The sequence below is a fragment of the Sciurus carolinensis genome, chromosome 1, assembly GCF_902686445.1.
Source record: "Sciurus carolinensis chromosome 1, mSciCar1.2, whole genome shotgun sequence".
NCBI classification, from domain to species: domain Eukaryota; kingdom Metazoa; phylum Chordata; class Mammalia; order Rodentia; family Sciuridae; genus Sciurus; species Sciurus carolinensis.
Genome location: NC_062213.1, coordinates 95,716,220 through 95,736,759, shown reverse-complemented (window position 1 = coordinate 95,736,759; position 20,540 = coordinate 95,716,220). Strand labels below are relative to the sequence as shown.

At 45.4% G+C, this 20,540-nt stretch overlaps 3 protein-coding genes across 6 annotated transcripts; 1 reads left to right on the top strand and 2 right to left on the bottom strand.

Annotated features, from left to right (window-relative positions):
- Positions 1-106: 106 nt before the first annotated feature.
- On the top strand, positions 107-4,925 carry Creb3l4 (cAMP responsive element binding protein 3 like 4). 3 transcript variants are annotated; one of them, XM_047552627.1, is made up of 10 exons: positions 107-285; positions 395-572; positions 817-1,063; positions 1,172-1,290; positions 3,135-3,227; positions 3,365-3,471; positions 3,589-3,657; positions 3,770-3,854; positions 4,030-4,126; positions 4,260-4,925. In XM_047552627.1, the coding sequence occupies exons 2-10, from the start codon at positions 399-401 to the stop codon at positions 4,451-4,453; spliced, it is 1,185 nt and encodes a 394-aa protein (XP_047408583.1). In that variant the 5' UTR covers positions 107-285; positions 395-398; the 3' UTR covers positions 4,454-4,925. The 3 variants fall into 3 exon arrangements, with proteins under 3 accessions (XP_047408583.1, XP_047408601.1, XP_047408593.1); XM_047552645.1 differs by having other exon boundaries at positions 4,007-4,126; positions 4,260-4,401; XM_047552637.1 differs by lacking the exons at positions 107-285; positions 395-572 and adding an exon at positions 587-736.
- A 32-nt stretch (positions 4,926-4,957) lies between these two features.
- On the bottom strand, positions 4,958-7,763 carry Jtb (jumping translocation breakpoint). Of its 2 annotated transcripts, XM_047552695.1 has the most exons (7): positions 7,418-7,763; positions 7,048-7,149; positions 6,853-6,890; positions 6,345-6,427; positions 6,171-6,250; positions 5,633-5,712; positions 5,116-5,278 (listed from the first exon to the last, which is right to left on the bottom strand). In XM_047552695.1, the coding sequence occupies exons 1-7, from the start codon at positions 7,657-7,659 to the stop codon at positions 5,262-5,264; spliced, it is 642 nt and encodes a 213-aa protein (XP_047408651.1). In that variant the 5' UTR covers positions 7,660-7,763; the 3' UTR covers positions 5,116-5,261. The 2 variants fall into 2 exon arrangements, with proteins under 2 accessions (XP_047408643.1, XP_047408651.1); XM_047552687.1 differs by lacking the exon at positions 6,171-6,250 and having other exon boundaries at positions 4,958-5,278; positions 7,418-7,669.
- Positions 7,764-13,630: 5,867 nt separating this feature from the next.
- Positions 13,631-17,908, bottom strand: Rab13 (RAB13, member RAS oncogene family). Its single transcript, XM_047552707.1, has 8 exons — positions 17,657-17,908; positions 16,185-16,245; positions 15,158-15,218; positions 14,847-14,924; positions 14,648-14,737; positions 14,462-14,527; positions 14,303-14,356; positions 13,631-14,129 (listed from the first exon to the last, which is right to left on the bottom strand). The coding sequence occupies exons 1-8, from the start codon at positions 17,778-17,780 to the stop codon at positions 14,052-14,054; spliced, it is 612 nt and encodes a 203-aa protein (XP_047408663.1). The 5' UTR covers positions 17,781-17,908; the 3' UTR covers positions 13,631-14,051.
- Positions 17,909-20,540: the final 2,632 nt, after the last annotated feature.

Below are 20,540 nucleotides of genomic sequence, written 5' to 3'. Positions count from 1 at the left end.
CTTTAAACTCAGTGACCTCTAGTTCCAAGATACAGCGCCCCTAGCGTGGCTCCTTGCACGGTGCAACCCGCTTTCCGGGTGAATGGCGGGAGGGCGGGGTTTGACTGGGCAGGACCAGGATATGAGATCCTGGAGGAAAGAAAAGGTGTAGTGTTTGGGGTGGTCAGCGGGCTAGGTTGGCACAGCAGGGCTGGGCTGTTCGGAATACGTAATACCCAGGTTGCCTGAACGTAAGATAAAGCCAGAGGCGAAATCTCCCCGTGACCACTGTGGGGGCTTCGGCAGGTAAGAAAGGGGAATGTGGAAGAGGGTGCAGAGAAGCCCAGAAGATGTGGGGGTAGGGAACAGCTATCTTCTCGCTCCCTTCTGTAACTGTCCCACACCCTTCCTGCAGAAGCATGGATCTCGGATCCTCTGACCTGCTGGATGTATTGCTGGAGCCCCCAGAAGATATCTTCTCAACAGGATCCTTACTGGAACTGGGATTCAACTGTTCCCCTCCAGAGGTTCCAATGACTAGGCTACAAGAACAGGGGCTGCAAGGCTGGGAATCTAGTGGGGGCCATAGCTGTGTAAGTGTGATGAATGGTAGTGGAAGTGGGCTTGAGACAACTGTGGGCTAAGAAGACCCAAGAGGCTTCAGCACCCACTTGGAAAGGCATCTGAAAAGAGTGAACCCAAAATAGATATGAGTTGTAACTATCCCCATGCCCAAGAAGAGAAAAGACAAACTGAAGTAAGAAGGACTAAGTCTGATGTTAGGTAGAACTTCCAAAATTCTTCCTGGCACACTTATATACCCTTCTCCTACTATAGGGCCTTCAAGAGAATGAGTCTGAAGATTTTCTGAAGCTTTTCATTGATCCCAATGAGGTATACCGTTCAGAAGCATCTCCTGGCAGTGACAGTGGCAACTCTGAGGATCCTGGCTGCTCAGATAGTCCCTGTGCCACGCAGGCACCCAGCTCTCCTGCCCTCTATGAGGTTGTCTATGAGGCAGGGACCCTGCAGAGGATGCAGGGGGAAGATGGGCCAACCTTAGGACTCATCTCCATTCAGCTAGGTCAGTGTTCTTTGTGAGAAGAGGCCTAGCCCTAGCCAGTGCAACTACCCAGCCCTGCTGCCACAGGGTGTACCTTTCTTTTCTCCCAACTTCTTGTGTCTTCTTCAGATCAGTGGAGCCCACAATTCATGGTGCCAGATGCCTGCATGGTCAGTGAACTGCCCTTCGATGCTCATGCACACATCCTGCCCAGAGGCACTGTAGCCCCAGTGCCTCCTGCAACACTTGTAAGTCTTGGGGTCAGCCACACCAGTGCTCTGTGATACATATATCCTCACACAAACAGTGGCAGAGGGGATGAGGGTGGGGGAAACCAATGAGGACTTGTGTCTTTGCCCTACTTTTTGTGGCACTGAGCCTGAAGACCAAGGAAAGGACAAGGGCGTGAAAGAGGGAGCCCCTGTGGGTGATGACTCAGTTAAGCAGAAGATGGGATGAGGGAATCTGGGGACAAAACTCTGGAGAAAGCCCATACATTATGTGCATTGCATGCTTAGCCAGAGCCACTCACTGTCTCAGTCTTGGGTCAGGACACAGAATTGGGACAGGTGGCCTGGGAATCCAACTGGTTGGTGGATACAGGGTGATGGAGAAAAAAATGAAACAATGTTTCCTCTGGAATAATTGCACTGTAGCAAATACCCACTGGCCAGTGCTACAGGAACCCTATCAGATACCTTCTGAAGGGTGGCTGGAGATTGTGGGGTCAGGTTGGAAAGGGGGCTACCTTTAGGTCACTGTTCCTTCCTTTATCCTGGGAAGTACTTTTCTTTTAAAAAAATTTTTTTTGTAGATGGACACAATACATTTATTGATTGATTGATTGATTGTGGTGCTGAGGATCGAACCCAGTGCCTCACACATGCTAGGCAAGCACTCTACCACTCAACTACAACCCCAGCCCCTGGGAAGTACTTCTTAAGCCCAAAAAACAAGGAACAGGTACTAGCCTAGCTTCCATCTAAACTCATGGGTGAAGCTTGAACCAGAAGCCAAGCCAAGCCAGGCACAGTGTCCCATAACTGCAATTCCATCTCCTTGGGAGTCTAAGGCAGGAAGATTGCAAGTTTGAGGCCAGCCTAAGTAACTTAGAGCCTGTCCGAAAATAAAAAGCACCCCTGTGTGCCATCCCCAGTACTGAAAAAAAAAAAAAAAAAAAAAAAAGTACATGACTTAGCCAAAAGCCAAAACAAATTCTTAAATCACAAAGTAAAGCATAAATCTTTCAAAAAGGAATGCTAGTGAGAAGGCAGTTTACTCTGTTGATAGACCCAGTTTAACCAATAGATGATGTGAATCATCTATTCACCTGTAATGCTGAGAAGTCAGTCAGTGTGACTGCCTACAGGAGTTCCTTGTCTAAGAGGGGATAGAGCCTAGGCCTGAAAAGTGGAGTACAGACCCTGTGATTCCTATGATTGACAGGCAACTGGATAACATCCTCTGCCAAATGGAAGTTAATGGCTGGATCATTTACCTGCTGTAAGGATTTATATTTTTTCCCCTGCTGTAAGGAAATTAAGCAAACCCCACTGTAGTGAGTACTCCACATCCTCTTAAGATGCTCTCAAGTTCTAGGAGACAGGAATCAGAACAGGCACTCCCTAGCTTGATCAGAATGTCCAGGTCCCAAATCTCTGAACAGATGATGAAACCACATCCTTTCCCTTATCAGCCTCATGATATCCCTTTGGCTCTATCCAAAGCCCGTTTCATGTCTCTGCCCTCGGCTCATCTTTTTTTTTCCAGGGATTAAACCCAGGAGTTCTTAACCACTGAGACACATCCCCAGCCCTTCTTATATTTTGCTTAGAGACAGGGTCTTGCTAAATTGCTGAGGCTGGCTTTGAACTTGCGATTCTTCTGCCTTAGCCTCCTGAGTTGCTGGGATTATAGGCATGTGCCACCACACCCTACTTAAAAAACTTTTTTGGCTAACCTCTATGTTGGAGTTATTCCTTAGTGCAAATAGTGAGCACTCTCCAGAAGGTATGGGCAGGGGGGTGCTGCTATGTGCTGACAATGTGATGACCTTCTTCCCATCCCCATCTCATCTTCTCCTATCCTTCAGCTGCCCTGTCAAACTCTGTTCTTGACAGATGAGGAGAAGCGTCTGCTGGGGCAGGAAGGGGTTTCCCTGCCTTCTCACCTGCCCCTCACCAAGGTAACACTCTTCCCTTTCCCAAAGGGTGTCCCAGTACAGGGGGCCCATTATGGCCTCTGAGGAGCCAGGATCCCAGGGAAAAGTTGGGCAGTTGAGGGAGGTTATGGGCCCAGAACTGATGCACCCTGGGCCACCAGGCAGAGGAGAAGGTCCTCAAGAAAGTCAGGAGGAAAATTCGTAACAAGCAGTCAGCTCAGGACAGTCGGCGACGAAAGAAAGAATACATTGATGGGCTGGAGAGCAGGTATGTTTGGGATCACATTTCTGAAGGAGACCATGTCTGGCTCCCCTTCCTCACCAAGGCAGGCAAGGTAAAGGACTCAGATTGCTGATCCTTGTCCTGCCTCTCCACATGCCCTAGGGTGGCAGCCTGTTCTGCACAGAATCAGGAACTACAGAAAAAAGTCCAGGAGCTGGAGAGACATAACATGTAAGTGAAAACACCATGTATGTGCTGGGGTGGGGGAGGTGCAGAGCACAGAGGCACCATTCTTGGGCCATGGTTCCCAGAAGAAACTAGTTCTTCATTCCTCCTTTCCCAGCTCCTTGGTGGCTCAGCTCCATCAGCTACAGAAGCTCATTGCTCAAACCTCAAACAAAGCTGCCCAGACAAGCACTTGTGTTCTGGTACCATCAGTCTATCTCCTTCCCCCCTCCCCCAACCTCCACTGTCTCCTGCCACACTTCCATCCTGATACCCCCACTACCTAGCCATATCAATCTTCCCAACCCAGATAAACCCAACTGCCCTCTGCTCCCTTCCTCGACTGTCTCCACAGCCTGAGCGTCTTGTTCCTTCCAGATCCTTCTTTTTTCTTTGGTTCTCATCATCCTGCCCAGCTTCAGCCCCTTTCAGGGTCTACCAGAAGCTGGGCCTGAGGATTACCAGCCTCATGGAGGTGAGAAGCTCCCTGGTGAGCAAGGGGGCTTTGTACACAGTAGTCAAGAAGTGGGAGAGAAGTCCTGCCTTCTGTTTAGGGTCCTCCACCCAAGAGAAACACTCTACTTTGTGCTTTTTCCTTCATTTCACAGTGATTTCCAGAAATATCTTGACCCACATGGATAAGACAGAAAGTCTAGAGACTCCAGTGGAAGAGTTCAAAATGGGAGAGCCACCTGGAGCCCAGAGTGCAAACAAGTCAACAAGAACACTGCTAGAGAAGATGGGAGTAAAGACTGGGCCTACTGGGCATATCAGAACTGTGCTGCATGCAGATGAGATGTGAGCTGGAACCTTCCTGGCCCATTCCCCATAAAATAAGGAATCCAGGGCTCCTTTATGGCTCTGCTTCCCCCTGGGATTCCCACTCAGGTGTCTTTGCTCTTGGGGGTCTGAATCACTTCAGGACAACCTAGGAGATGTCTGCATCCTGAGGCCCAGTTAGACTGTATGAAAGAGCACCTCAAATACTTTTGTTATGTATCTGTGATTTTATTTCTTCTTTGGAGATATAGTAGAGGGAAACAAAAGTTTTGACTAAGAAATAAACTTTCTAGTTAAAATTGTGTCCCAGAAGTTTTAAATGAGTAGTAAAAGGGGGGAAGATAGGTACTTGGGAGATTGCCACCCTCTTTTCTCTCTGCTCCCATGATTTCTTGCCCCACACCAAATTACTATAGGAAGAAGGAAACTGGGGCTGGGGAAGATAGCTCAGTCTGTAGAGTGCTTGCCTTGTAGGCACAAGGCCCTGGGTTCGATCCCCAGCACCCAAAAAAAAAAAAAGAAGGAAACTAATTTACTCTTTTTATTGTGCTTATTAATGATGTAGAGAGGAAGATGGGGAAAAGGGGTACCACCACAAGGTTCCAAAGAACCAAAGGTGCAAAATAGTCCATTTCACTTTCTTGTCTGAGATATGGTCTGTAAGACCCAGGATAAAAGGGTGGAATGTAGCTATATGGATTCGATTTGCTTCCGGACCTTTTCCAGAGCCTTTCTGTCCAGTTGTCGCTGACGAATGATGACAAGGCAAGCGAAGACCAAAGCCACACCCACCACAGCCCCTTCAAATTTCCAGAATAAGTGTTGTTCCATCAGAGCTGAGCGGCAGCTGAGGATAGGAAGTAACAGTTACTCCCAGGAAAGGTCAGACAGCTTTTCCTTCCCATCTCCCTTGTACTTCAGCCCCATCAAGGAGGTAATATCCAAAAGGAGAAGAGGAAACCAAAGTCAGTCCTATAAAGTGTTTACAATATTTGGTGATATAAGCAAAGATAGCCTTAACTGATGTTATGGAAGAAAAAATATGGCCAATAATAGGTCTGAGGAGTAAAACTAGGACTTGGGTTTAAGTAATTTGGCTCAAAATTCCCTCCTCTTTTCCATATGTCATGCTACCCCAGACAGGAAGAAGTCATGGGAGGAAAGGAGATAATGAGTCTCCAAGTAAAGAAACAGTCCTTACCTTTTGAACTCATTTCTCTTAGAGGAGCTGCATGTGATTTTCTCAACATAACCTGTGGAACTACACTCAGAGGTGGTTTTCTGCCAGGAGAAAAGGACCAAAATATGTGTTAGGAAGAGGCAACAGGAGAAACAGAAAGGTTGCCATTCAAAAGGGCAGATGCCCAAGTGCTATGGCCAGAGCTGTAGGAAAACAGAGAGCTAAGGAAGAGCTCTGATGTGGATGGTGAAGGTGGTGGTTGCATGATTAGGGATGTGTATTGGAAAGAACACTTCAGGATAAGAGTCTAGAAGGACATAAGGACAGATTCCAGAGCATGCTATATTAAAAATGAACAGAACTGCAAGGTGTGGTGGTGCACACCTGTAATTCCAGTAATTTGGGAGCCCAAAGTAGGAGGATCACAAGTTCCAGCCCAGCCTGCCCAACTCAGACCCTGTCTCAAAATAATAAAAAGGTCTGGGGATAAGGCTAGGTGGTAGAGGGCCTTGGGTTCAATCCCCAGTACAGAAAGACAAAAACAAAAACAGAACAGAACCTGGTTATTAGCTGAACACTGCCATTAACTTGGAAAGAAAGGAACATGTTTTCAGGGTAAGACAAATTCATATACTGACACTGCAAGGAGAAAGAAGAAAAGACAATGCAAAGGCGTGCTTGATGAGATTTGGGGACTGGTTAGATGCTGCGGGGGAGTGGGGGGGATACTCACAGCCTGAAAACTGGAACATGGAGTACACTCCTCTGCTATCACAAACTCTTCTACCAGCCAGCACGGCAAAGTTGAGGTGCTCACTAAAAGTGGAAAGAAATGCCAGACCACACCATTCACAAAACGTTTTCCCCCAAAAGCTCTACGCATCCAAATTCCAGGCACAGGGCTTGCCCTCATTCCGTGTAGTGCCACCTTTTCCATCTCTGCTTTTGGTATGTGAGGAAGACATTAAAAACAATAAACTATGGACTGGGGCTGCAGCTTGGTGGTAGAGCACTTGCCTAGCATGTGCGAGGCATTGGGTTCGATCCTCAGCACCATATAAAAACAAATAAAGCAAAGGCATTCTGTCCATACACAACTACAATCAATCAATCAATCAATAGATAGATAGATAAATAAATAAAAACAATATAGATAGATAAATAAAAACAATATAGATAAATAGATAAATAAATAAAAACAATGAACTATGGGGGCGTCAGGTTCCCGGACAGTCACTCACCTGACTGCTTCTCCTCCGGTACAGAAGCCTCTGCTTGACTGTAGCGGGTGAAGGAAGGGGCAAAAATCACAATCCAGAAAACAGGCAACCCCACCTCTGCTGTCCATGCACAAGGTCTTCCCCATACCCGTAGGTGGGTACGATCCCATCCTTCCGCGCCCTGCTTTTCACTCTGCTCAATTCCTGCCTCCTTACCAGAGTTTTAAGGTGAAAGCGCAGAACAACCAGCACAGGTGAAGGCCCTGAGGGAGGCCACGCCTCCCGGTGCCCGCAGGCATGGAGCGGTCAATGTCGCACCTGTGGGAACAGAAGGACCTGCTAGTTTGGCCGCGTGCCTGTCAGAACGCAGTGGCGGGGTTTACTCTGAAACCCTCCGGGAGGTTCCACCTCAGGGAGGTGAGATGACCGGTTTGCCCATCAGGGCAAAAGCTCTATTGGGACTACCCCAAGGTCACTGAGAGAAAAGTCATATGCATTTGTTGTCTAACGAAGCCGATTCCTTCGCGGAGACATAGGGTGCGGGAGGGAAGGGCCGGCTGCGGCGCCAGGCCCCAGCACCGCTCACCTCTGCCTCCGCCCCCGGGACCGCCATCCTGCCTGCGGAGGATCCTGAGGCGCTGTCCGCTGGGACTTGTAGTCTTCCGCGGTGACGGGTTTCACTGCGCTTGCGCAGCAAGACGCGGCCGATTGGCTTGGCGCCCTGTGGCATTGTGGTTCGGGTAGCGTTTGAGAGAACGGAGGAAATGGCGGTGACTGTGTTTGTGTGGTTTCTCGGTTTACCGCTTCCTGGGTTGTCGCCTTTCTCATTCTGGGCGAGGTTAGCAGGGAGACAGTACGTCGACCTGCCAGGACTTTGGATTCTCCTTAGGACCCTGGATTTCACCCTTATTCTCTAACCCTTCCGACACCCTTCACCTACCCACCCTACCAGCCCCCAAAGGCCTAGTGGAAAAGCTGGGTTAGCGGTCTAGGGATGGAGGAGAAACTGCCTTTTCTTCTCCCCACAAAAGCGGGACCAGTCCAGAGCCATCGTGAACGTGAAACTTGTTCCTGTTCTGGGCTCACATTCTCTCTCTCTTTTTTTTAATTGTCAATGGATCTTTCATTTTATTTATTTATAAATAAGTAAGTATCGAACCCAGGGCCTCACACATGCCAGGCAAGCGCTCTACCACTGAGCCCCAACTTAAGCCCTCGGGCTTACATTCTGCTCTAAATAAGTGAACGGAAAAAAAAACAAAACTGAACGGTGTCACCTCCTCTCATGTTAATTGCTAATCTACTTCCCAACGCTTTTCCTTTGGATAACTTTCTCAAATGTTCTCCACTTTCCCTTACTCCTACATAAAGGAATACTCACTAGGTACAGTGAGAAGAGCACAGATTGGGAGCTCCAAGAAGTGCTGAGACTAGGTTCAGGAGCTTATTAACTATGTGACCTTAGGACAATGGCTCCCAGTGTCAAGTGTGAAATGGAAATGCTAATATGCATTGCTTTTTTTTTTTTTTTTTTTTGGGCTAATGAAATGTATATGAAAACATTTTCTCCAAATAGTGTTGCCTCATTTTTTCCACCCCTCCATGCCTGGGTTAGCTGGGTTGGAACCCAGGGCCTCATTCCTGGTAAGCAAGTTCCTTACCATTGAGCTACCTCTATGTCATATCGGTCATAACTTTTTTGAATGCAAATTTTAGTTTTTGATCCTCAGTAATCCTGAGGGGGTCAGCATTATCCCTGTTTTATGAATAAGGACAGAGAGACTTTGTTAGGGGACAGACAGATGCAAATGATGGGAGCATGAAGTTAAGGGAGTAATTCTATCAAATGGGCCCACTGTGCTGACTCCCACATGCTTTTTCAAAAAGCAATTTACCTGCAGGCCTGCCTGGCTTAAGTGGAGAGGCTGTGTCACATTGCTCAGCAAACTACCTGTTAACCTGCTGAGGAAATGCAGGCCTGAACCCAAGTTAACCCTGAAGGGGGAAAATTTTGTGAACCTTTTCACAGACCAGATCCTGAAACTCAGGGAGATAAGGAAAATTCCTCCTAACTATAAAATCTGTAAGAATTTATAGTTAAGAATCCAATTAGAATCAGTCAGAATAGGCTAAAGTGACCTAGAGTTGTCATAGTGGTAGGGACTTGAAAATCTGAGGTATTCCAGCTGTCAGTCAAAAGTTAAGAGGTGGCCTGGGTGGGACTCTCTGGAAACTTCTCTGGGACCCCACAATAAAACTGGAGTTCAGGAGAGGCACACGGTCTCGCTCCTCTCCCTTGAGAGTGTCCCCTTTCCCTTTTCCTATCCCTTTGAGAAACTCATATGTATTACTCTGCAACATATCTGAAATCTTTCTGACTTGATTGCAAGAATTGGGGTTTGAAGGGGGGCCTTTGCACTGCCTCAGTTTCCTGGAAGGCCCCAGCCTTCCTGTAATAACTTGTCCAAGGTCATCAAGCTAGTAAGTGGAAGAGAAGAGGCTTGAGTCCAGAATTTCAGCTGCCAGGCCAAAGATTAAGCCTGCTTTCCATCCCCATGGAGTTAAACCTATAGACTCAAAACTGCAATGACAGGGGAGGGTAGGAAGTACTGGGAAATGAAATGGAGCAAATTATATTCCATGAATGTATGATTATGTCAAAATGAACCTCAATATCATGTATAACTATAATATACTAATAAAAACATTTTAAAAAAGGGACTTGACCCACACTCTGGGTTCACAGTTTACTGTCAGGTTATGTATTAATCACTGAATTCTGCCCTAATTCATTTCCTGGTTTCATACATGTGTGACTGCAGCCCCAGACAATGAGGTTGTTGTGAGTTTAGTTTTCTTAGATGTGCAATAGATAAAGTACTTGCACTTCATATAAACATGAAGCATGCTGAATTTGCCACCCCTTCTGAATTAAGAACAACTTCCTCATGCTGAGAGTGGAGGCTGAAGGACTGCAAGTCCCCACTCCGATGCCAAAGAAGCTGAGAGTTGAGACTTCCCTGCCTTGGCCTGTGTAGCATTGGCTAACTTAATTACATATGTACATTTCCTGCCTTTTGTCTTCACTTTCCAACTTCTCCCCTGCCTCTTCTTTAAAAGCTCTGTTCAATGATAGAGCACTTCCCTGGCATGTGTGTAGGCCATGAGTTCAACTCCCAGTATCAATAAATAAATAATAAAAGCTCTGTTCACCTTTGGAGATTTTGAAGATGGAACTTTTGAAACAATGTGTCTTCTACCTACCAAATTGGCTTTGAATAGAAACATTTTTCCTTCTATTTTGGTATTAAGGATTAAACCCAGGGGTACTTTGCCACTGACCAACTCCTCAGTCCTTTTCATTTTTTATTTTGAGGCAAGGTCTTGCTAAGTTGCTGAGGGTCTTGCTAAATTGCTGAGGCTAGCCTGGAACTTGACATCCTCCTGCCTTAACCTCCAGAGTCTCTGGGATGACAGGCATGAGCCAATGATAGGCAGCATACAGACAGAAATAGTGGGGAACATGAGGTTAAGGGGATAATTCTACAAACAGGGCCCACTTGCTGACCTCCGTTTGTTTTTTTTTTTTTTTTTTTTTTTTTAGACAGCCACATGCCTTTATTTATTTTTATGTGGTGATAAGGCTCGAATTCCATGTCTCATACGTGCTAGGGAAGTGCTCTAACACTGAGCCACAAAACCAGCAATCTCCGCTTTCTTTTAAAAAACAATTTACCATGGCTAGGGTTTTAATATATATGTATATATCTTAAAAACAATTTACCCACAGCCCTGCCTAACTTAAGTCAATAGGATATGCTGAATTCCTCAGCAAACAACCTATTATCTGAAGAAATGCAGGCCCAAAAGTCTTCTTGTGATAAGAACACAAGTTACCCTGAAGGAGAAGGGGCTTTTGTGACCTTTACACAGACCAGATTCCAGAATTCAGGGAGATATGATGGAAGGTAGCCCCCTAACCATAAGATCTAAGAACAAGTTCCAATTAGAACCAATCAGTGTGGGTCAAAGAGACCCAGAGTTACCTTCAATCCTTATCCTGTACAGTGGGGACTTGGAAGTCTGATGCAATCCTGTCAGTCAAAAGTCAGGATGTAGATCTGGGCAGAACTATCTGGAAACTTCCCTGGAGCCCCATCCATATAGGAGGTGCACTATCCTTCTCTTCCCTGAGGATTCTCTCTCAAAGTGTCCCCTTTTCCTATCCCTTCTCATACCTGCTACTCTTAATGACATCTGAAAAATTTTCAGTATAATCACAAGAACTGGTAACCAAGGACTGCCATGGCTACCTTGGCTCTATGATGGGCCCTTGATTTAACACTATCATGCCCCATGTGTCTCATAAATTCTGTTTATCTTCATATAAGACTTAAAGCTGGCATTCCAAGAACAGAATCTGTGAGATTATGGAAAGGATATTGAATGGAAGTTGGGGTGGCAGTGCTGGTGAGGGCTGAGCTTTAATTTTGAATAACTTATTGGTTCCTTTAAATTATATTTGTATATGTGTGAATAGTTATATGTTACAGAAAATAGGTTATGGGTTTTTCCCCCTGGTTTGGGGGTATGATAGTATTTTTTTGGTCCTGGGGATTGAACCCAGGGGTACTTTACCCCTGAGTTACATCCCAACCCTCTTTATTTTTTTGTTTTGAGACAGGATCTTGCTAAGTTACTGAGGCTGGGCTTGAACTTGTAATCCTCCTGCCTCAGTCTCCAGAGTTACTGGGATTGCAGGCATGCGCCACTGTGCCTGACAGTTTATGCTTTTTGTTGTAATCTTCTAATATTTGTTACTCCTTGCCATAATCTTACATCTACTTTATCTCATGGAAATTATCTCATGGGAAGTTGTGCTGTGTGATTTTTTTGTAGTACTGGGAATTGAACCCAGGGGTACTTTACCACTGAGCAACATCTCCAGCCTTATTTATTTATTTATTTATTTATTTATTTATTTTGAGGCAGGGTCTTGCTAAGTTGTTTGGGGCACAGGCTGGCCTCAAACTTGCTGTCCTCCTGCCTCAGCCTCCTTAATCTCTGGGATTACAGGCATGCACCATGGAGCCTGGGTAAATTCTGTGCTCTTGTAAGATTTAACTTCCAATTAAATTTAGCAAGAAACCAACTTGGGTTTCTGCTCTGAAAGTATATTTTTAAATACCTGCTTGGGGTATGATGAAGCTGTCAGTCAGCTTTACTTGAATAACACTTCAAATGGTACATTTATTTTGTTTGAAACAAATCTGACATTTTCATTATCCTAATAAAAGATCAAGTCTGGAGCTGGAAATGTTGTTCAGTGGTAGAGAGCACTTTTGTAGCATTTACAAGGCCTTGGGTTCCATCACCAGCACAGAAATTAATTAATTAATTAATTGAAAAGGAAAGAAAGAAAAGAAAAAATATCAAGCCAAGTGCAGTGGGTGTAATCCCAGTGGCTCAGGAGGCTGAGACAGGAGGATTTCAAGTTCAAAGCCAGCCTAAGCAATTTAGCACGCCCTAAGCAACTCAGCAAGACCTGTCTCAAAATAAAAAAATAAAAAGGGCTGTGCCTCAGTGGTTAAGCATCCCTGGGTTCAATCCCCAGTACCAAAAAAAATAATAATAATAATAATAAAAACAAGTCAGTGAGATAATTCTGCAATTTTAAGAGCTGGGCATGGTGGTACACTTGTGATTCCTATTTGGGAGGCTGAAACTGGAGGAACACAAGTTCAAGGCCAGTCTGAACAACTTATGTAGACCTTGTCTCAAAATCAAAACTAAAAAGGGTTGAGGATATAGCTCAGGAGCTGTGAGTGCCCTTGGGCTCAATCCCCAGTATCGCCAAAAAAGAGAAACAGGGAGAAAGGGGACATGTGTACTTAAAGGGACAGTATATCAAACCTGAATTTTTTGGTTGTTGTTCTTTTGCATGCCGACAGTTTTGGCATCTTTCTCTCCCTTACCACCCCACCCCCGCCAGGAGTTAGCTGTTTTTATTAAATTTGCTTATTTCTCTGCTTGTAAGAACCACCCAAGGGCCAGCTGTGGTGGCACATGCCTATAATCCCAGAGACTCCTATAATCCCAGCAACTCCAGAGGCTGAGGCCAGAAGATTGCAAGTTCAAAGTCAGCCTCAGCAAGTTAGTGAGGCCCTGTCTCAAAATAATAAATAAAAAGGGCTGGGGATGTGGTTCAGTGGTTAAGTGCCCTAGGTTGAATCCCTGGAACCAAAATAAAAAAACCAAAACCACCACCCAAGGGCTATGTTAACTGATAAATGGAGGGTGACACATAGACACTCAATAAATATTTATGGATAAATAAACCTCTCTTGTCTCATACTCCTCCCCTATAAAAGCAACTAATAATGACTACCAAATACCTAAACAGATTTCTGGCAAAATCAAAGAAGCATGGAGGCTGGCACTTGCTTAGCATGCTCCAAGGTTGAGTTCGGGCCCTGAAAATAATGGGGGGCAGTGGGAATCAAAGAAACTTGTACAAATCACTGGTAAGCCATACTAGGTCCTGTTGTTACCCTGAGGCTATGGTTCTTCAAGACCTCTCTCAGAATTTCTTCTGCTAAGGACAAGGCTCAGATCATAGTGATCCTTGGTCCTCAAGACCCGACAGTGAAAGAAAGGTTGTTCAGTACTTCAGGTTACTCTGCCTCCTACTCCTTGCTGTAACCAGCCAGACTCAGGCAGACCAACCACTTTGGAGAGATAAGAACTGGGTTTGAGTGGAAAGCAATTCTGACAACATTGTAAGTTACCCAAACAGGGCGACATTTGTGCAAATGATGGCCTTTAATACTAAGGAAGACCATGCAGAGTGCCAAACCTTCACAGAGTGGTGCTGAGCCAGCCTCTCACAGGACTTGAAAACCTGATCCAGTATCAAAAAAAATCAATATATTTACATATATTCATGACCTAAAAATCCAGAGAAAGTTCAAGGCATGAGGCTCTCTATCCCATTGTTACTCCTCCCTCTCATCCTACCCCATCACCTTCTTTCACTTTCTTTATTCCCTCTCACACTGCTCCCTGCCCCTACTTTCCTTCTTTTCTTTGTTTCCCTTCTCCATCTTCTCTGCATTCTCCTTACCACCAACCCATCTATTTCAGGTACCACTGCTATTTCTCCCTGTGCAGTCCCTCACGTTCCACCTCCAGGCTTAGGGTGGGGAGGGAGAAAAGGGTTCTCAGCCCAGGGAGCACTTGCTGGTGTTCTTCTTGTCACAGGTTTTCAGATCAGTGCTGGGGGGCTTGTGATTGTTTCCCTAGAGGGAGAGGGACACAGAGGTCAGGATGTGAAGGGTTGGCTGGCATATGAATCTGTAAAGGCAAGTTTTCTTTTTCCCTTCATGGAAAATCTTAGCATTGCTCCCCTCCACAGTCTTTGCCCCTAGCACCCACACAGTTAATGAGACCCAGCCCAACACAATCAACTCACCAATCTCCGGCCTCCTGACTTGAGTAAGATGTCCCGAGCCAGGGAACTGAAAGCCTAAAGGGGAGATTGGTCAGAACAGACTGCAGGGGAGGATATTTCTATCTTTCAGTATTCTATGTCTTGGTGGTGGTTGGGGGGGAAGGAGGAGGCAGGTCTCACCTCATCCACATTCATACTGGATTTGGCACTTGTCTCAAAAAATCGGATTCCGTGCTCTCGAGCCAACTGTAGGGATGAAATGAGAAGGAGAGAGCTGGAGAAAAGGCAGCAGCCAAGTCTTCTGCAACCCGATCTCATGATGTATTCGCAGCGCAGTTGTAGAACATTGCCCAGCTTGGCCCTCACCTTATCGGCCTGCTCCTTCTGCACTTTTCTCTTGGCTTCCATATCACACTTATTCCCCAGCAAGAGACGCTCCACTCCAGCTGAGGCGTTCTGGGGGCAGAAGTGTAAGACAAGTAAAATTTGGGTCCTGCCTATCATCACAGACCACTTCATCCTCCATGATCTACCCAGTTCCCCCACCTCTTCTGAGGGTTCTTACTTCTTTGATGCTTTTCATCCAGTTCTGAATATTTTCAAAGGATTTCTCATCTGTGATGTCGTACACTAGGATAATACCCTGCGGGATGACAAAGTTCACCTTGGGCCATATTCCCACTTAGCCTTCTTACTGCCCTCTAAATGACCCCGCAAGTCCCATCCACATGTCTAAACACCATGTCATGTGGGGCTTTTTGCAGCCCACACTGGGTGTCCCACTTCTCCCTGCCCCAATCCCTGGCCCTCTGTACTCATAAACCTATATTCTATTGTCTCATGCCCTTAGCCCTTATCCAGAACCACATGTCATACCATGGCCCCACGGTAATAGGCAGTAGTTATAGTCTTGAATCGCTCTTGGCCAGCTGTGTCCCTAAAGAAGGAGAAAATTTCATGGGTGAGATAGGAGTCTCTAAGGGGAGACTCCTCCCCACCAAATAATTTAATTTTTACAACATGGTGCAGCTGAAAAAAATAGACCAACTGGGTACAGTGGCACATGCCTATAATCCCAGTGACTCAGGAGGCTGAGGCAGGAGGATCCGATCACAAGCTTAAGGCCAGTCTCAGCAACTTAGCGAGATCCTCCTGTCTATGGGTCTCTGCCTCTCTGTTACTCACCTTCTGCTTGACCTTCTTTAGTTATCCAGCCTCTCCAAATCTGTTTCCTCATTTGTAAAATGGGGACAATAAAACATGTCTCAAAAGAGTGAGGATTAGAGAAAAATGATACATACACATAAAATGATACTTAGTGTTTTGCATAGAGGAGGCATTCAATGAGTAAACAAGAGATCTTGTTTCTTGGGCCCCTACCATCCATCCATTTAACAACAGTTCAACTATCTTTTTTTTTTTTTTAAGCAGGGTACTGAACCCAGGGCTTCTTGCATGTGGAGCAAGTACTTTACCACAGAGTTACATCCTAGCCCTTGATCTGTTATTTCAATTAAAAAATAAAAAGCTAGGCAGAAAGATCACAAGTTTGAGGCCAGGCTCACTCAGCAACTTAATGAGACCCTGTCTCGAATTAAAAAATAAAAAGGGCTGGGGATGTAGCTCAGTAGTATCAGTGGTAAAGCACTTCTATACTGAAGGAAAAAAGAAAAAAAAAAAAAAAAGTCAGCAGAAAATGCTCCCAACCTGGGGGAAGCGAGAGTTACAGGCTGAAAATGGTTGGTACAGCAGGAAGAGAGATGGAAGGACAGTTGAATAAGCAAGATAAATAAATTAGGAGAAATGATGGAAGAAAAAACCTTTCTATGGAGCAAACAGAAGGAAAGGGTTGTAGGAGACAAATGGAGAAGTCTAGTTAAGGTGTCCTAGGGAATTCACTCACCAGACTTGCAGTTTGATCTTCTTCCCCTCTATTTCCACAGTGCGGATCTTGAAATCAATTCCTATGGGCAGAAGATGTGCACTGAAATGGAGTTGTGTAAGTGTGTGCATATGAAGGTATGTATGTGGTGAGAGAGACAGGAAAGGAGCAGAGATAATTCTGCAGGGCAGGCGCTTGGGCTAGCAACCTTGTTGGAAGTACAGAACTAGGAGAATTTTCCCAAAGCTATATTTGTATAGTGAGTGTACTGTTTTTACTTAGATATTATGGGGTAGAAGGTGTTGAAAATTCTGCAGAGGGCTTAAGGTTGTCCCAGCTAACAACTCTCACTCTAGTCTTTAGTCTCTGTTTCATCCCAAATACTACTTTCACATTCCTCTTTCCATTTCCTTAGGCCCTTCTTTTTTTTTTTTTTTTTTTTTTTTTTTGGTACTGGTGATTGAACGTAGGGATGCTTAACCACCAGGCAACATCCCCAGCCTTTCTTATATTTTATTTAGAAACAGGGCCTCGATAAGTCACTGAGGCTGGCTTTGAACTCATGATCCTCCTGCCTCAGCCTCCTGAGTTCCTGGGATTTCATTAGACCCTCTACAATCAGTATGCCACCACCTTCCTGTCTCTATAGGGTAAAGAGTAAGGGAAAAGGTAGTTGATATTAATCCATTCGATTTAACTGGTGGGCCAGGCTTGGAACTAAGACAGTCTGAGACTTACACAGGATTCCTTCTGAGAGAGACTGAGAGAGAACAGAGGGGCATTTTTCCTTCCCCTTTGTAACCAGAATTGTCTTGAGACTCCGTCTTATTTCCCAGGCCAGAGGACATGAAGAAAAATGAAGGGAGGAAAGGGGACAATATTTTTCTTAGCGGAAACTTGGGCACCTCCCCCTAGGCTGCTGGGGGCCCCAGGGAGAAGATGAGTCAACAGGCTGACTCAGAGACCCCAAAAATCCCCTCATTCCCACCTTCCTCACCAGGCAATTCCATATTCATAATCGCAGTCCTTGAGCACACTCAGCCACCCTAAGACTGGCAAACAGAGGGTAAGGTGGGGATGCAAGGGGAGAGCCTGTAAGTTCAGTGGGACAGAAAGGCTAGCAGAATTGGGAGACAGATGTTAGGGGATAGACAGATAAGGATGGTGGAGGGTGAATCAAGAAGAGTTCTATATGGATAGAGTCTGGGGAAGAAGAGCTAGAGGGAAAAGAGAAGGGCTCATGTGAATTTGGGGAGACTAGAAAGACAGTAAATGAGAGGTTGGCCTGAAGAGTTAGCTGGAGGCCTCAGAGAGGTTAGAGGTTTGAATATCTCCAGATATGTATGGGGGATGGGTGTGAGACAGGGGTGGAGGGACTGGAGTTTAGGAGACTTGCCCTAAGGGGACTGCAAAGTAGGGTCACTAGTAATCTAGGCGCCTGAGAATGAGGGCTCAGGGGCGTCAGGGGTCTGGGATACGGCCAGTGGGCTCACCGATGGTGGAGATGTAAGTGCTGTTGAAGTTGTCTTCTGCAAAGCGAATGATCAGACAAGTCTTGCCCACCCCCGAGTCCCCGATCAGCAACAACTTGAAGAGGTGGTCGTAGGCTTTGGCCATGGCGGACACTGGGGGCGCCGGGGGAGGGGTGGGGAAGCTCCCGGCACTGGTAGGCGGGATCGTAGGGCTGGCAGACCTAGCGTCCCTGAGCCCAGGCCAGGAAGTTTTCCTCCCTCTCCGCCCAAGCTCCGGGAAAGGGGAGAGGCGGCACTCCTCCCGGCTCCACCTCCCGCCCGCCCACCGTTTTCGGCCGGCGGACAAGGCAGGTCCAGCCCCCGGTCCTGTGGTCTTTTACTTCCCATCCTAGGCACGCCTGTCTCCCTCGCTAGTCCCCACAGCTTTTGCTAACTATCGTTCCTCTCTTTCGATCTCACACTTTTATTGGGAGGCTGGAATGAAGGGAAGTAAGAGGTTTAACCAAGACAACCAAGGGAAGAGGAATTTTAGAGAGATTAGGGGAAGGGGACAGTTTTGTCAATAAGGATGGAGGTGGGGATGGCACTGGAAATTGACGAAATTGGAGACTGACTTTTTTGGAGGTACTTTTCAAAGAAGGTGGAAGCCTTCTGGGAGGCTGAGCTGAATTAGGCAGTCCTGAAATTCTAGAGTTAGTGATCCCGACCCTTAGTTCAGTGAATCCTAACTGCCTTTGAAAGAAGCGGCATGACCAGAGTGGGGGTTATTGTTGAGTCTGTCTGCCCCCTGCTGGAGCACAGTGAAAATTAAGATTATGATATAGAAGGAGCTCTACTATATATACCCCACAGGAACACACTCAAACTGCAAAGGCTCATTTGGACTTCACTTGGAACAACTATCTTCCTTCAGGGACCCTGTGTGTAATTTATCTAACCAGATAGCTCAGGAATACAGAGATTGGAACTAAAAACATCTTATTTTGTTTGTTTGTTTATTTGATACTAGAGAATGAACCTAGAGGGGTTTTTACCTCTGAGCTACATCAGGCCTTTTTTATTTTGGGGCAGTGTTCCCTAAATTGCTAAGACTGGCCTCCAACTTGAGATTCTCCTGCCTCAGCCTCCTTAACTTCTGGGATTAGAGGCATGTGCTACCACACCAAGCTAAAATGCCATTTTTCCTGGGGATCTTTTAATAAGACCATGCTATGGGGCAGTCCTCCTGGCACCTGGCCAAATGGACTGTGAATGTGTAGCCATGGACAACAGGAAGCTGGAGTACAGAGAGCATTGATATAAAGAAACAAGTGTATCTTTTCCTTTGGAAATAACTTTTTTCAAAATAGTCTTCTTTTCTAACAGTAGATCATTAGAATTGTCCTTGCATAAAGATGTATATTGGAGCCTTGGAGTCAGATGGTACACACTTTAATCTCAGTTACTCAGGAGGCTGAAGCAGGAAGACCAAAGTTCAAGGCCAGCATATGCAATTTAGAGACCCTGACTCAGAATTAAACAAACAAACAAACAAACAAAAACACGAAGAAAGAAAAAGGGCTGGGGATGTAGCTCTCAGTAAAGCTTCTCTGAGTTTAATCACCAGTACTGAAAAAAAAAAAAAAGTGCACTGGTTGTGAGAATTGTGAGAAGGCACCTTTTGTCATTTCACTTATCTCTGTCACCTTCTGTATCTGTGTTTGTCCCTTCTCAAACACAACTTTTTTTTTTTTTTTTTTTTTTTTCATTTTCTTACCTCTCATTGTCTCTTTTTCTTTTTTTTTTTGGTACTGGGAATTGAACCCAGGGGTATTTTACCACTAAACTACATCCCCAAAACTTCTTATTATTTTTTATTTTAAGACCCTGGTCTCACTAAGATGCCGAGAGTATTACTAAATTGAGGCTGAGCTGGGCATAGTGATGCATGCCTATAATCCCAGCAGTTCAGGAGGCTGAGACAGGAGGATCACAAGTTCAAGGTCAGCCTTAGCAATTTAGCAAGGCCCTAAACAATTTAGAGAGACTCTGTCTCAAAATAAAAAAGGGCTGGAGATGAGCCTCAGTAGTTAAGTGCCCCTGGGTTCAATCCCTGATTCCAAAAACTAAAACATAAAAATAAATTGTTGAAGCTGGCCTCAAACTTGTGATCCTCCTGTCTCAGGCCTTGAATTTGTGATCCTCCTGCCTTAGCCTCCCAAATTGCTGGGATAATAGGGCATGCACCACTGTGCTCAGTTCTCATAGTTATCTTTAAGCTGTATCACAAACCTTGAATTTTTCTTCACTGACCAAACCATCTCATTTGTCCATTAAATTACTCTTCAATTTTTCATGGATGGTTCCAATGTAAATCCATCAGTTCTTTTTATTTTCTTCTTATTTTGCATGGATCTGAACTTTCAATCTCCAGCAATGTATTATTCTTGCTCACCTCACCAATACTTAAGCTGGTTGGTGTACACCTGCTTTCCCTGGAATCTCATCTCCTAGTACTCTCCCCAAGCTCTCAGTCTCAGCCACAATGCCTTCTACCCACTCAGCTATACTAGGTTCATTCTGGCACTGGGGTTGTGTTTTTCCTTCAGTATACGATGCTCTTCCCTCCAGCTCTTTGCATGCTTGATTCCTTTTTTCTTTTCTTTTTCTTTCTTTTTTTTTTTTTGTGGTGGGCGTCACTGGGGACTGAACCCAATGGTACTTTACCACTGAGCCACATCCCCAGTTCTCTTTTTAAAATTTTTGTTTATTTAGATTTTAAACATTTGAGATAAAACTCATATAAAAATCATTTAACCATTTTAAGTAGTCACTCCCCAGTCTTCCTTCCCCTCAACTTCCATTTTAAACATTTATTTTTCCCATCCTCACCACACCACCTCTTCCCTCACTCCCCTCCCCAGTT

Bases quoted from the DNA above. Each gene is read 5' to 3' on its own strand.
- Creb3l4 (XM_047552627.1), top strand. From the start codon at position 399: ATGGATCTCGGATCCTCTGACCTGCTGGATGTATTGCTGGAGCCCCCA. The intron at 3,228-3,364 runs GTAACACTCTTC...CTGGGCCACCAG, and splicing joins CTCACCTGCCCCTCACCAAG to GCAGAGGAGAAGGTCCTCAA. The intron at 3,472-3,588 runs GTATGTTTGGGA...CACATGCCCTAG, and splicing joins ATTGATGGGCTGGAGAGCAG to GGTGGCAGCCTGTTCTGCAC.
- Jtb (XM_047552687.1), bottom strand. From the start codon at position 7,659: ATGAGAAAGGCGACAACCCAGGAAGCGGTAAACCGAGAAACCACACAA. The intron at 6,428-6,852 runs GTGAGTGACTGT...TTCCACTTTTAG, and splicing joins ACCGGAGGAGAAGCAGTCAG to TGAGCACCTCAACTTTGCCG. The intron at 5,713-6,344 runs GTGAGTATCCCC...TTCTCCTGGCAG, and splicing joins CATGTTCCAGTTTTCAGGCT to AAAACCACCTCTGAGTGTAG.
- Rab13 (XM_047552707.1), bottom strand. From the start codon at position 17,780: ATGGCCAAAGCCTACGACCACCTCTTCAAGTTGTTGCTGATCGGGGAC. The intron at 15,219-16,184 runs GTGAGTGAATTC...CTCCTTCTTTAG, and splicing joins AAGATCAAACTGCAAGTCTG to GGACACAGCTGGCCAAGAGC. The intron at 14,528-14,647 runs GTGAGGGCCAAG...TCATCCCTACAG, and splicing joins AGAAGGAGCAGGCCGATAAG to TTGGCTCGAGAGCACGGAAT.